The sequence below is a fragment of the Muscardinus avellanarius genome (assembly GCF_963383645.1).
Source record: "Muscardinus avellanarius genome assembly, chromosome: 3".
Taxonomy (NCBI): Eukaryota; Metazoa; Chordata; class Mammalia; order Rodentia; family Gliridae; genus Muscardinus; species Muscardinus avellanarius.
The window spans coordinates 58415354-58431476 of NC_137788.1; the positions used below are offsets into that span (position 1 = coordinate 58415354).

Below are 16123 nucleotides of genomic sequence, written 5' to 3' on the forward strand. Positions count from 1 at the left end.
CCACCATGAATTTGAGGACAATATTCAAGTCAACTTGGCTCTCTTGGCTGAAGAAAATGAGTCTCTCCAAATAAAAAGGTGCAGGAGGAAATTACATCCCTAGAAATGTCAGGCATGACTTTCATAAGTGAGTCACTTAAGATTTGACTCAGGCCGGGCGTGGTGGCGCACGCTTGTAATCCCCGCGCTTGGGAGGCAGAGACAGGAGGATCGCGCAGGTTCAAAGCCAGCCGCGCGCTGGCTTAGGAGACCCTGTTTCCAAACAAAAATGTAAAAGTAGGTCTGGGAGTGTAGCCCGGAGGTAGAAGGGCTTCCAGGAACCTCAGTACCACCAAAAAAAAAAAAAAAAATTTGACTCAGGCAGAGGAAAACTCCATTAGCCTCTTGCAGCCCCCCTCTCCACAAACAGCCAGAACTCAGTGAGGCAGAGAACAGAAGGGCTCTCGCTGGGGGTTAAAAGAATGGTCCTATCACTACAGACTATTCATCTGCCCTGTCAGAAAAACACTTAATTCTTTCTTCCTGTACTCTCACATAATACAATTTTCTTTTACCCAACCCTCAGAGCCAAGTTGCCTGCACACAGAGTGTATGCCCTCCTTGAATTCTTAAGGATTGTTTTAGAAACTCAACACCATTTGCCAAACTATTAAAATGAGGGTGAGATCTTGGGGGAAGCTTACCAAGTGCTGTGTGCATGCATGTCACAATCACTCTGAACTTCATTATGATGTATGATTACAATACACCAATAAAATTAAGTTTAAAAAAAGAAATTTAAAAAAAAGACAGTACATGAGGAAATAAAGATTATGGAATTTCAGGCCATCGATGGAGTTTTCTTTTATTTGTTTTTTTGGTGGTACTGGGGGTGGAACCCAGAGGCTTTCTACCTCTGGGCTATACTCCCAGACCCATTTTATATTTTATTTGTAAACAGGGTCTCACTAGGTTGCTGAGAGCCTCACTAAGTAGCTGAGGCTGGCTTCGAACCTGCGCGACCCTCCTGTCTCAGCCTCCCAAGCGCAGGGATTACAAGCGTGCGCCACCACGCCCAGCCTGGAGTCTTCTTTTAGAAGAGCAATTTTCAAATAAAGCATGTCCCCAAAATATACCAGCATTTTTTCAACTCACCTTAATACAACCAACTATTGTAGTTGTAAGAGCAGAATTATACTGAGTACAGAGTACTGTGGCATACATCAAGATAAACCTAGGATGGAGAGGGAAAAGGTATAAATAAGACCCGGTGCTTACTTTGTAATAACCTCTAGCCAAGAGGCACAACCAATGTTGGTCATGCAAACAGTCCAGTCACTGAACATCCAGGAGCTTTCCCCACCTTGCTGTTGCTTATACTGTGGCTTCAGATTCTTAATGTTTCACTAAAGAGAAACACACGCGTCCGTTTCCTGACCAAGTGCTTTTCCCTGCTACCTTCAACAAATCCATGAAACTATCATTCATAATTATGAGTAGTGTGTGTGTGTGTGTGTGTGTGTGTGTGTGTGTGTGTCTCACACAGTACTAGAGACTGAAACCAGGGGTATTCCACCTCTGAGCTTTAATAGAGGACTTTAATAGGGGACACACTTTCCCTTAATGTCTAAATGGCAGCACCTGGAACTCCCGGATTTACACTGAGGCTTCTGAGCTGACTTAGTACCAGGGCACCAAGTCGCCTATGTTCCGAAGCACCTACTCCTACGGTGCCAGGTCCAGTCACAAATGGACTGACTGGCTGAGGAAAGACACGTTAGAGAAACACAGAAGCTAGAAGAGGCAATTCTGCAGCCACCTTCTTCTTGCTTTCCACATAATCTCTTCATGGAAGAAGATGGAGACACGGAAGAGAGAAGTCAAACAGCCTACGTTCCAGTGCTGCCATTGCCATCTACTCACCCAGATTTATATATGTTCCGAGCCTGCTTTCTCGTGTGTAAGGAGCAACAATATATGTCAAGTGGTCAATGTAATAAGATAATGCATACTGAAAATACACAGGTGCTTACTGTACAGCAGATTACTGGGTAAGTAATCAGTTTCTTTTTTCCATCCTTGTAAGCATAACTTTGGGATCAGGCCAGCAGCCCTGAGAGCACAATTGCTATGGGCTGTGAAACCACCTCAATCTAGAAGCTTTATGATCCTAAGCTGATCCACTCAGGAGACCAAACGGGTCACTCAGAACTGAGGCAGAAGAACTCTAGAACAGATTTCTCTAACCTACTTCTCTAGGAAAACTATCTACTAACAAGGTAGCAAAAGCTCACCCCATCACACAGGAGAGGGTGAACTGCAGAAGAAAAAGGGTGTCGGCCCAACCTTCAAACGCCATTGCCTGTAAAACACAAGAAAGAATTAAATTTTAGAGCAGGCCCTCACAATCCAATGTCTTATTAGTTAGTGGAATTCCTTCTATGCTCCTATCCTCCAAACACACATATACACACAGGCAGATATTTCCCTGCATCACTCCTAGAATAGAAAGCAAGGTTTAATAGCTTCAAATATATGGAGGTGAACCGATAAACATATTTAGAAGGTACCCTTTTTTCCTAAAATGTGATGTGGGGGAGATTTTGGATTTCTCCCCACTAATGCAATGAAATTGCTATTTTCTCGAAGGCACAAGTCACATCTGGCTAAACGCAACCATTCTCCCAGATGCTGCTGATTAATGTGTAATTGTTAAAGGCTTTCTCAAACATTAAAATGCATTTGCTCCTGTAATATGTGAAAGCTCAAGTACAGCCTTAGTTATACAAATGGAGATGAGATCTATTCAGGGAGAATGAATATCTTAAAACAGTTGATTCTAACTGCAAAGTGGTTTCCTTTTTATTATTTGTGTGTGTATGAGAGAGAGAGAGAGAGAGAGAGAGAGAGAGAGAGGAGAGAAAACAGAGAAAGACAGAGGCAGAGAAGCCAAAAGAAAAGGAATAAAGAGAACAAAAAGGGTGCATGGATCATCTCGTTTCTCAGATAAACAGGAGGGTTTCTCTCTCAAGTACAGCTTCTTCTGCAATATAAGCTGGATAGGCAAACGGGAGAAAACATTCCACCTTTTATCTCCCTGCCAACCTGTCTGCTTCAACTCCTGGCACTTCCACATAAATCTCACGGCTCCAGAGCTCCAGCAACATCAGACTGCTGTGGTTTGTAAAACATAACTTGCAGCTCCGTTTTTGCATGCTTTTGCCTGGAACGCCCTTCCCCTCAACACTGAGTCCTGTTCACCCACCGTGCTAACACTCAAGGCTCCTTTGTGTGGCCCCTGATCAAGTACTTCCCTTGTGCTGCAGTACTGCTCTCTAGGGCGTTTTTCTCTCTAAGTTCTTCTATACCATGTCTACAGAGTATGAGCTCCCGGTTGGGAAGGATCCACCTCATATTTACCTAATCATATTCCCAAGATGACACTTAACATGCAGTATTCACACAGTTTGTGGTACTGTCTTTGTTAAAGTATAATATGAAAAAATTAAATTCATAAATTAGGTGTATAATTCAAGTAGTACTGACACATGTACAGTCATGGAACTGCTATTATAATCATATGGAGAGTCCAGTGTGGTGGTGCATGCTTGTAATCCCAGTACTTAGAAGGCTGGGTTGCAGGTTTGTAGCTCATCTCAGTTACTTAGTGTGGCTTTCTGCAACTAAGTGAGACCCCGTTTCAAAATAAAGAATAAAAACATAGGGCTAGGGGTGTAGCTCAGAGGTAGAATGCCCCTGGGTTCCATCCCCAGAACTGAAAAAAAAAAAAATCCTCATCCTCCTCCTCTTCATCATATAGAAATTTCTACTCCAATTCCCCTATAAAGTCCTGCCCCCACACCTACCCTTTACAGGAACTCTCTACTCCTCCATTCCAAGTCCCTGACAACCTCTGATGTACTTTTGTTGTTGTGGTGGTGATACTGAGAAATAAACCCAGGGAGGTTCTACTTTTGAGCTATACCAATAGCCCCCCAACCTTTAAAAAAAAAAAAAAGTTCTCACTAAGTTGCAGAGGACCTCACCAAGTAGCTGAGGTTAGCCACAAACCTGCAATCCTCCTGTCTCAGTCTCCCAAGTACTGGGATTACAGGTATGCGCCACTAATGTACTTTTGGTTCTGATGTACTTTTGCTACTATAGCCGTTCTGTTCAATAATTTCATGTAAGAGTTGCATGGTATGCACTCTATCTTGCTTCTTTTCCTTGGCACAGTGCTTTGAGATTCGTCCATGGTCTACCCATACCAGTATCCCATTCATCTTTATTGTCAATTAGTATTTCATCTTATGGACAACCCAAAATCTGTTTAGTCACCAATGAACTTTGTTTCCACAATTTGCTATTATGAATAGAGCTGTGATAAACCTTTCAGTCAAAGTCTGTGGACATGTTTTTATTTGTCTTGGATAAATACCTAAAACATGAGAATGCTGGTTGTTTTGTTGAGTTTATCTTTAACTTTATAAGAAGCTGCCAAACAAGGCATGGTGGGGCACACCTAAAATCTCGGTACTTGGGAAGCTCAAACAGGAGGTTCACAGGTTCAAGGCCAGCCTCAGCAACTTAGTGAGACCCTGTTTCTTTTTAAATTTTTTTTTAACTTTTTTGTGGTATTGGAGATTGAACCCAGGGGCATTTTACCTCTGAGCTATACCCACAGCCCTATTTTATTCTTTATTTTGAAACGGTCTCATTAAGTTGCTGAGGCTAGCCTAGCCGTGAACCTGTGATCCTCATGTCTAAGCCTCCCATGTACTGGTATTTGATACCACGCCCGTCTACCCTGCTTCAAAATAAAACAGGGTTAAGGGTGTAGCTAAGAGGGAGTAACACAAAAATAAGAAAATAAATAAATCAAATAAAAAACTGCCAAAGTGTTTTCCAAGTAGCTACATAATTTTGTAATCTCACCAGGACTGTGTGAGAATTCTCACTACTCTACATTCTGACCATCACTTAGCCCTATTAGAGGCCATTTTGGTGAGTGTTAAGTGGATTCTTCCAATTTTAAATTACATTTTTCTGATGACTAACAAGATCTTTTAATGTGCTTATGTGATAGCAGTATTTTTTCTGTCATGAAATGTTTGTCCAAATCTTTTGCCAAGTTTTTATTAAAATTATTTTTTTCCCATTGACTGAGTTGTAGTGTGTGTATGTGTGTGTGTGTTTGCTGGGAATTGAACCCAAGGGCATTCTACCTCCAACCTATATCCCCAGCCCTATTTTATTTTTTATTTGGAAACAGGAAGAACCTCACTAAGTTGCTGAGGCTGGCTGCAAACCCGCAATTCTCTTGTCTCAGCTTCCGAAGTACTGGGATTACAGGCATGCACCATCACACCGGGCAAAAGTTTTAATACATTCCCAATAAGTGTCCTTAATTATATGTGTATGTATTGCATGTATAATTGTAATCTAGGATTGAAAAATAATCAGAATTATATGGCAAAGACCTCGAGGAAACCTTTCTACATGCCTGAACTTCTCCCTCCTTCACATACTGCTCATGCTTTCAGTGTACAGTCCTGACATGTATTAAGTCAGGCCTTGGGGCACTATGCTGAAGGTGGTTTAATCAGGTTTACCACAGCAATGAGAAATTACTGCCTAATACTTGTGGAGTGTCAGGACAGTGTACAGTCCTGACATGTATTAAGTCAGGCCTTGGGGCACTATGCTGAAGGTGGTTTAATCAGGTTTACCACAGCAATGAGAAATTACTGCCTAATACTTGTGGAGTGCTTCTCTATGTCATTTGATTTCCATGACAGCCCTGTGGGATAAAGACCACATCTTATTACCCTGAGAAGACATCAAATGACTAACATCGCTAGTATATGGTAGACTTGTACCTGTCTATTCAGTCCAAGCCCATGGCTCTCTACACTGAACATTAAATTTTATTCAGAAAAATGCCACAAATATATAGTACATAGTCCCCTTTGGGAACATAATAACTATACCTCTAGGACATTTAAATAAATCTCATGGACATGAACCCATTCATTTAAATTCAAAAACAGAAAAATAATTCTCATAGGATCCCCCCTCCCCTTTCTCTAAGTATCTGGCCTGTCTCTGGAGAAAGCCAGTCTCTGGCACAAGTGGCCTGCTGCATTCCTCCACTTTACCACAGGAACAGATCCTTCACTGCAAGAGAACAAGAGGCAGCCACTGGAAAGTACAGCTGTGCAGGATAAATAACATCCAACCAGTCACTAGAATACAAGAGCCGGCTCTCCCTGCCATGAGGGCCAGCATTGAAAAGACAATAAAAGCAACTGCTTATTAAGTCCACTCTATGTGCTGGACTCGGAAATGTGCAATAATCATCCAGCTAGTTATGCCTGTTCAGCTGCATGGCCCCCAGTCTTCCCATCTGTACTACTGGGGGAACAAGGTATTCTCAAGGCTGTCTGCTCAAGGCCTCTGCCTGCTTACTGTTATCATATCAGAGTCAAAAAGCAATTCCACTCCTTGCTCTGGCATTAATTTTCCGTGAGACCACCCACCATAAAATCATTTAACAATAGAAACAAATTACAAATATAGCAAACAGTCGGTTCCATTTATCTCTTTTGAGAACCAACTACTAGAAGGAAATGAAACATTTTAAGTTTATTCAGAATTTATGAACAGAAGAAAGGATTCCCCTCAGCTTCCACCACTGTTATCTCTTAGTGGTACATTTGTAGGCAACTTTCTTTTCTTTTTCTTTTTTTCCCTAGGTGCTGGGGATTGAACCCAGGGCCTTGCACATGCTAGGCAAGTACTCGCCCACTGAACTACACCCCCAGCCTCAACAGACACATTTTTTATTCTTCCTAAGGCAGGAAATACAGAAGAAGACACAGTGACCATGTACTTTGTTAATCATGAAAAAACAAATTTTAAACAAAGCAAAACATCTGCCTTTAGAGAAAACTCTGATAAAGAACCATGTGATGAGAATGACCTGGCCGGTCGTTCTGCATGTGACACAGGACTAAAGGTGACCTCTGCCACAGCCTGCAACCTTCAACCTTAGCTAAGTAGTAGCTGAATGTAAAGATGCTTTCTTAAGCTTCTTTCTGTTTCGAATAAGTCTTTAGTTGCATAGATACTGGTGGTATAATGTCCAATACACACTACAGGAATAAAAACTGTGTTGCATGATCAAAGGGCAAAGGTTATATGGACCTCACTTTCAATAACTAAACACTTTTAGTTAAATAAAAATACTTGGAAAAAAGTTTAATTTAAAAAATTGAAGCCAGGCATGGTGACAGATGCTTGTAATCCCAACATTCAGGAGGCTGAGACTGGAGGATCGCAGTTCACAGACAGCCTCAGCTACTTAGAGTGGCCCTTTGCAACTCAGTGAGACCCGGTTTCAAAATAAAGAATTAAAAATAGGGCAGGGGGTATAGCTCAGAGGTCGAATGCCTGGATTCCATCTCCAGAGCCGCAAAAAAAAAAAAAAAAAAAAAAAAAAAAAAAAAATTAACAAGGTGTGGTGACACACATCTGTAATCCCAGTACTTGGGAGGCTGAGACAGGAGGATCACAGGTTCAAGACCACCTCAGCATCTTAGCAAGACCCTGTTTCAAAATTTTTAAAAAGGTGGGGTGGGTAGCTTGGAGGTAGAATGATCCTGGGTTCAATCCCTAGTACTATAAAAAAATGTGTTCCTTAGTTGCTTAGATTAAGGAAAGTAAAAGATTAATGGGAATATCTGAGTAAGATTAGGCAGTAAAATAACCTAATCAATAACAAGGCTAAAATCTAGTCTAGGGAAGTGATCAGATTTTGCCTTTGATACCAGCTCTGATCAATTAATTCTGTCTGAATCGTAGTCTTGAGAAACAGTCTGGGGCTATGTCTAGGCTCAACAAAAAAGTACGGGGACTACTTGGCATCATTTATAATAAGCACAGGATAACATTTTCACCCATTCGCCACTCCTGATTTAATTAGAAGCATGAAACAATCTCAATGGGCACTTGAGTCTCAGAAGCAACAATCTCCACTTCAAATAATCTTTAAGCACAGTCAGCAACTTATTTGAGATACCAAAAAAAAAAAAAATCCAAAATATAGCTGAGACATTTTCTTAGTGTTTTGATATATCCCTTACCTTGAGGTTTGCTTACCTTAAAGTTTAAAAATAAACCACTTAAACTTTGAGCATCATGGTAGAGGAAAAAGATGATGGGTGATAATATTCTATTTTGAAATTTCTTTCCCAGAAAAACTATTGAGTAAAAAAATTTGAGTCCTTACCCAAAAGTAAACTGCTACAGAGCTTGTTAAGGCAGAAAGAAGATCAATCAATGGTGCAAATGATCGCCCGTGTTTCTCTACCTACCTTTAGGTAAGTTCATGAAGCCAGTGGTCCCAGTTACCCACCATACTCTGCACTAACGTAACCATTTTCCATAACCTCTCCTGCTTTGCTCCTTCCTTCTAACTGAGATGAGGAGCTGGGGCTCCATGTTATTACTATCTGTCTGCTATAGTAGGTACTACCACCAAAATAAAACCTACACAGAGCCGGGTGTGGTGGTGCATACCTGTAATCCCCGTGCTTGGGAGACAGAGACAGGAGGATTGCGCAGGTTCTAAGCCAGCCTCATTGGCTTAAGGGACACTGTTTCTAAATTTAAAAAATATATTAAAAAAATAGGTGTGGGAGTGTAGCCCGGAGGTAGAAGGGTTCTAGCCCAGAGGTAGAAGGGTTCCATCCCCAGCACCACCATAAAACCTACACATAAAGGCAAAACTACACACTCCAATTCATTAAGTCACTGCTCCTATTGAAAAAGGCATATTCTCAGGGACAAGAATGGCTAAAGGCATTACTTTGTTAGTCAAACAATCTACAAGGAGAAAGATCTATTCATTCATAACTAAAGAACTACTAACCCAATCCACTTGATTTACACATGAAAACATTGAGAACCCCCCCCCCAAAAAAAAAAAAAACCTAGAAGAGATCTGCTTCTGTGGAAGAAATTATTCAGGATCTCAAAAATAAATCTGTATGGTCACAGAGTGACCCAGTAAATTCTTTCATTATATAGTCAGTATTGATTAGTAAGATACTGCCGGATGGGTGATTTGTGCAGCAACTTTTTCTCTAACTCCTCTGGGCCATGTAATGCAAAAAGTGATATATGAAGACATTATATAATGTCCCAGTGCCTACAGAACAGGCCTTGTGAGATCCACTGAAGGGGGTTCTGTTCCTTTACCCCTCTGTGAGAACACCTAGAAGAATGTGCTGCCAGAAAGCCAAGCTCCAACTCCTGGACTGAATTGCTGGCTTTGTGTGCACATGTTCCCTTTTGGAGGTAGCAACTAATAAGTTTAAATGTAATCTGTCCTGACACTTTGGAAACTCATTAGTCAAGTGATGTCTACTTTTACCTGTGTTAATTAGGTATCTTTCATTAATAGTAAACTGGCTTTTGCATAATACTTAGGTTTTTTTTAAAAACATATATTGGAAAATATATGTTTAAGAAAACAAAGTGCTAAATGCATTGGGTCTTTGGTTTCTGGTCAACCAAAGCTCTGCAAACCCTGAATAAACTTCCATATACATGCACACACACAAATTAATTTGGATTTTGGGAATGCTTTGTCAAGGCCTTGTAATATGCACTCACTGGGATGTGTTCTTCAATTGGAACTTGCCTTTTAACTTTTAAGGTAACTTAGCACTGTTCATCCACACCTCCAGTTGCTTTATCAGCCCCATCAACTACTGAGTCCTACTCTTGGCTCTCTGGTGAGCACCCGTTACAGCCCTCTCACTGAATTCCTGCCTTAGGAGAGGAAAGTTCTTCCTCCTCTACCTACTAAGGTTAACAATGAGATTTTGAGGAAATTATTTAACATATCACTTTGCTTCAGTTTATTTCCTGGGTCAAAAGTCTACAACTCTGAGAAATGAGAACAGATTGGTTTATTCTACCTCCCTGGTTATTTTTAAATTTAGGATTCATCACAGGGTACTCATCTTTTATAGAAAAACTATCTTTTTCTTATTGTGCTTTTTTATGCATTGGCATTGGGACTGAACCCAAGGATATCAATGGGGATTGAACCCAAGGATATTCTACCTCCAAGCTATATTTCTAGCCCTCCTTCTGTGTGTGTGTGTGTGTGTGTGTGTGTGTGTGTGTGTGTGTGTGTTGTGTGTGTGTGTGTGTGTTTTGTTGGAGATGGAACCCAGGGGCCTTCTACCTCTGACTTATACCTTCAGATCTATTTTATATATATATATATATATGTTTTATTTGGAAACAGGGTCTCACTAAGTTACCAACAGTCTCACTAAGCTGCTGAGGCTGGCTTCAAACTCTGGGATCCTCCTGTATCAGCCTCCCACGTACTAGGATTACAAGCATGCTAAACCACATCTGGCTTATTTTCGAACAAGGTCTCACTCAGTTGCTGAGGACCTCGCTGAGTTGCTGAGACTATCCTCAAATTTGATCCTCATGCCTGGTACACAGGCATGTACCACCATTGCCAACTTATTACATATTTTTAAACTATAGTTTTAAAACATCTTCACATGGTCCTACAGTTGAAAATACAGAGAAAGATAAATAGTTTTGTGTGTGTGTGTGTGTGTGTGTGTGTGTGTGTGTGTGTGGTACTGCGGGTGGAACCCAGGAGCTTTCTACCTCCAGGATATATCTCCAGCCATATTTTATAATTTATTTGGAAACAGGGTCTCACTAAGTTGCTGAGCGCCTCACTAAGTAACTGAGGTTGGCTTCGAACCTGTGCGATCCTCCTGTCTCAGCCTCCCAAACACTGGGATTCCAAGCGTGCACCACCACATCCGGCCTAAGATAAATAGTTTGAAAAATCTCCCTCCTTTCCTATTCTATTTACTGTGTTCCCCCACACATGCACAAAAACTGGTAGATGCTTTATTAACTTCATGTATACTCTCAAGTTTCATTATTTAAATAAGTGAGTAAAATATGTCTTATTTTTCTTTTTATTCTAACTTAAAGGCAGCATATTCTATGTACCATGCTTCTATACTTAGCTACTTAAGGTGGAGGTCTTTTCATTCAATACAAAGAGAGCTTTTGTGCAAGAAGTGGCTTTGCTCAAGGCAGCCAGGAGTCCAACAGGTGAGCACAGGTTATCAGCACTGATGATCAAGGGATGCTGGGTCACCCACTGGGAAAAAGCAGCCTAGTGTCCACATCAGCATGCCTTTTACTCCTCCGAAACTATCTTAGTCCCAGAAAGGGCCCTACTTAGAGAAAATTTTCTCCAACCTCCTCATTTTACATACAACAAAGCAGAGTAGGAGAGCAGACGAAAGTTAAGTCAGACGGTGGGCAGGGATGGAACTGGAGGTTTCTGGTCTTCTGACTCAGGCCCCAATTTCTCTGCACTGTACCACTTCAGTCACAAACTTTTAAGGACTTGCTACTACCTGCAGAGTAAATTTCACATTCCTGTGTCTAGTACCGGTCCTAACCTTGGAGAAAGCAGGGAGCAGTATGGTGAAAAGACTGAGAGCACTACTCTTAGAATCAGAAAACCTGGCTTCTAGACCTGGGTGCTCTCTGGTCCTGGTTTCCTCATTTATGAGATAAGAGGCTTGACCGAGATGCTCCAAGGCCTCTCAAGTCTTAGACCTCGATCCTCTAGCCACACTGAAAAGTCTGCTCTTGAGCCTGGGCACACACTTAGTTTACCTGGAACATGCCTTTCATTTCTCTTCCACCTTTCTCAGGTCCCACCTGGCTGTTCCTGGGACTTATCTGCTCAGGATTGCTAAGCATCATCCCACAGGTCTCAGAACATGCTCTTTCAGACTCCACCTAGACCTAGATTATGCTCCTTCCACAGGGCCCCTAGCTAGTCTCCCAGTCCAGTTCAGTGTCTACTCAAATCGACTCCCCCATCATCCTCCTTGCTCTAATCCCCTAGTCCCCAAAATATTTCTGCCACAGAACCTATACAAGTATGTTGCACTTAGGTTGGCAAATCTGCTCCCTAGGAAGGCTGTACAGTCTTTAGAGCTGAGAAGACCACTTAACTCATTCTTTTTTCTTATTGCCTGAGTCTAACACACTGAGATATGCAAGAGTCCTTAACTATACAAGAATTGTGAGAGAGAGAACATGTTAAGGAAAGAATGTGAAGAGCATGGGATCATAAAAAAGCCAATGTGCCCATCTGTGCCCCAATTAATGTTTTATAAGAACCAAGTTAATCAGTAATGATTGAGATTGAGTAATAAGATTTATACAAAACTCAAAATACTAACAGGGCATAACTACAAAATAATGAATACAGCTTCTATTAGTCTATTATCACAATCTGAAAATATTTAGATGAACTGACATTCTTCAAAATTATTATTCTTCTAAAAATAAACCTTTTTGACCTTTGCCTAGCACTATCATAAAAAAAATCTAAATTGATCCTAATACAGGTGGTAAAGTAACATTTCACACAGGAATAAACAGTCTTTATTATACTGAAGTATTTCAAATTGAATTATCAGTTCCTGAACTTTAAAATATACACAAATTATGCCGTGATTTCTATGTAAATTGCCATCACTCTGGAATGAAGAAATGTCCCCTTTGGTCAATTTTTTCAAATAGCTACAAGTTACTAATCAAGATTTCAACTTAATGAAAAGTCTACCTTTGCTAAATCCTTAGAATGCCCATATTAATTCTTCTAATTTTCTCAGGTAGACCGGCCTCAAGCTTTAAAACCATCTGTCCTACATGAGGTGCTGGTATTTGGTATCACATCCTTGCCCCAAAGCTGAAGAGTAAAGAGTACTTCAGCAGCCGGGTGTGGTGGCGCACGCTTGTAATCCCAGCATTTGAGAGGCTGAGACCAAAGGATTGTGTTTCGCAGACAACCTCAGCTACTTAGTGACGCCCACTGCAACTTAATGAGACCCTGTTTCGAAATAAAAGAATAAAAAATAGGGCAGGGAGTGTAGGTCAGAGGTCAAATGCCCCTGGGTTCCATCCCCAGACTTGCCAAAAAAAAAAAAAAAAAAAAGAAAAAGAGTACTTCAGCCAGGGTCTGCGAGAAGGAGGCAGAACACTGTGGAAAGACCATGGTCTTTGGAGTAAGGCTTGGGTTTAAATCCTGATTCTACTATCCATTAACAGTATGACTTCAGGAAAGGTATTTATTTTCTCTGAACTTCTACTTTCAGGTGATTCAGTTTCTAGAACAATTACAAAGATAGCACTGTAGTACATACATAAAATGATTGGATATAATATGACTCGACAAATGCTAGTTTCTTGTCCAGAATATTTTCACAGAATATTTACTCAACATTATTGGTAAGAGTAATAACTCTGTTTCCTACTTTTGGGCCACTTTTAGGCCTGCTAGTAGCCACATCATGGTTTATCAGAACATTTACACAGGTATTCAAGATGACCTGTGTTGATTGTTTAAAACAAAGAGGTCTTGATGGAAGAAAAAAAAAAACTTATCTCAAACTTAAATTATCAGTATTCTACCTTTATTTCAAGAACAATTTTTCAATAGTCTAACTGCTTTCAAAATCCTTTTATTTCAGCCCCCATTGATACACAGGAATCATTGTCATAAGAATGAATAACTAACATATTCATTTATTATGAAGAAAGTACTAGCCAGGAGGATTATTAGAAGGAATCTTGGAAGCCAGGTGTGGTGGTGCATATTTGTAATCCCAGGACTTGGGAGGCTGAGACTAGAGGATGGCAGGTTCACGGCCAGCCGTGAACCTGCCATCCTCAGCTACTTAGTGAGGCCATCCACAACTTAATGAGACCCTGTTTCAAAATAAAGAATAAAAAATCAGGTTGGGGGTTTTGCTTGGAGGTAGAACTCCCCTAGGTCAATCCCCAGTATTTAGAAAAAAAGAAGAAGAAGAAGAAGAAGAAGAAGAAGAAGAAGAAGGAGGAGGAGGAGGAGGAGGAGGAGGAGGAGGAGGAGGAGGAGGAGGAGGAGGAGGAGGAGGAGGAGGAAGAGGAGGAGGAGGAGGAGGAGGAGGAGGAGGAGGAGGAGGAGGAGGAGGAGGAGGAGGAATCTTGGATAGAATTCTTTGGTAGGATTTTCAACTTAGTTTCAAAAATGTTATAAACTTGAACAACATGGTATCAATTTTTTCCTATGAATATGGATTTATTTTAGAGAAAAATTACCAACATTTACTTTGCTACTCAATCTTGAATTTATTTAAGTAAACATTTGCAGAAAATTCGTGAACTACTATTTTAGTTGCTATTTATATATAAGTACCTCCTAAGGGGGGGGCAACCTTTGGATTTAAGCCAGGATGACAACTGTCAGAGAAACAGAGTCCTAGGAATGCCTAGCATTTTGCTTAGGGTTTAAAATTGTTGATTATTTCAAGATTTTTTTTGTTTCTTAAGGATAGTCTTCTGCTATTCCTATTTTAAAGTTGAGTAAAAATGTAAAAATTTCCTTCCTCTCTCCTGGCACACAGGGAAGGATACTAGTTAACATGCACTATTTTTATGTTGACGGCCAGAGCTATTTTCAGACACTTTAGTATTCTCCAATGTGTATGCCAAAAAGAAAGGGTAATATGACATGAGCAAGCCAAGGAGTAAATTTTCAGTTTGCAGTCACTTAATAAGCACATGTGTTTTTAATAACCCCAAGGTCTATTTTTTGGTCATAAACAATGTAATTCATTAACATAAACCATTAAACCAAAATTAGAAAATCCTACCTTTTGTGCATCTCCTGTGAAATATGCAATGGCCATGGTGGGCAGAATCATGAACAGTGCATTGTAATAGAGGAGACCATATTTTCCCAGCTCCTAGGACAGTAAATAATTAGGTATTTCATTTGGTTTTAGCAGATAGGTGCATACAACCCTGTACAGAGTACTTACCCCAATTATTTTGTGTCATTTTTTAAGTAAAAGATCTTTTCACTTCATTGAACTCGAGTCTGAAATACAACACTAAGTCTTTCTGACATATGACTCATGCTCACAGGACTATGATTTTAAGCAGTTCTAAAATTATAGGTAATAAAATTTAGATTAAAAGTATCTCAGTGTGGCGATACTGCCTTTAGGATACACCAAATAATTGTTTATGGTAACAAGCATTTTAAAAGGTGTGCCTCATTTGTAGGGCAGCAAGCAAAAGTGTGCTGAGACAAAACATCTTTTAAGAAGGAATGTCCAGTCAGCCCAGGACACACGTGTCACCCACGAAGTGGAGGATGTGCACACGTATCACCCACATAGCTGACAAATGACAAGAACACCAATGCCGCAGCCGTTCAACTTTTCTTCATTTCAACTGTTCAGAATTTCCTTCTCCCTGACTTCTTAAACATGGTACACTGGCTAAAATTTTACATAGGGCATCATCATAAACATGTATTATTGTATTACATTTTTATACAGGGAGGGTTGCCCTTAACGCTATTCAAAAGCCCCTGTCATTTTTCCTCAGTATTCCTGTCTTTTATAGTTTTCTTGTTACATGTGTTACTTGCCAACTTTTTATAGTGCCAGTAAGCCTCTACCTCTACAGAGAATACAATTTTCTATTTTGTTGCTTATAATCTATGAACTATGAAAGGCAGATCAATGAGCTTAAAAGTTCTAGTAGCCAGGCATGGTAGCACATGCTTGTAAGTTCAGCACCTGGGAGCCTGAGACAAGAGGATCTCAGTGTCCACAGCCAGCCTCAGGTACTTAGTCAGGACACCTGCAACTTAGTGATACTGTTTCAAAATGAAGAATAAAAAATAGGGCTGGGGGTATGGCTGGGAGGTAGAATGTCCCTGAGTTCAATCCCCACTATCAAAAAAAAGTTCTAGTATAAATAATGTCATTCCTGACAGAGGTCTCTCTTCTAGGAGTAATATATTCAGAAACCCTCTTTATTTTTTTTTCTATGTTCAATGTATTCTAGACTGTGCTGCCCAAAAAGTCACTACCAACCACAGGTAGCTATTTAAATTTTATTACAATTATATAATAGTACTAATTCAGTTCCTCCTTAATACTAGTTACTTTTCAAGTGTTCAATAGCTACATTGTGTCTGGTGGCTACTGGCAATGAGTAGCAAGATAAA

General features: G+C 40.3%; 1 protein-coding gene across 2 annotated transcripts in view; it reads right to left on the reverse strand.

Moving 5' to 3' along the window:
• SLC35D1 (solute carrier family 35 member D1) overlaps positions 1-16123 on the reverse strand; it is a gene marked incomplete at both ends in the record, with an annotated part of 46498 nt that overhangs the window by 20938 nt on the left and 9437 nt on the right. Inside the window, 3 exons of one of the 2 annotated variants that reach the window (XM_080690786.1) lie at positions 1135-1213; positions 2274-2341; positions 14754-14846. In XM_080690786.1, coding sequence (XP_080546912.1) covers positions 1135-1213; positions 2274-2341; positions 14754-14846 — 240 coding nt within the window. The remainder of the gene's footprint in view (positions 1-1134; positions 1214-2273; positions 2342-14753; positions 14847-16123) is intronic. The other variant, XM_080690785.1, reaches the window with a different exon arrangement.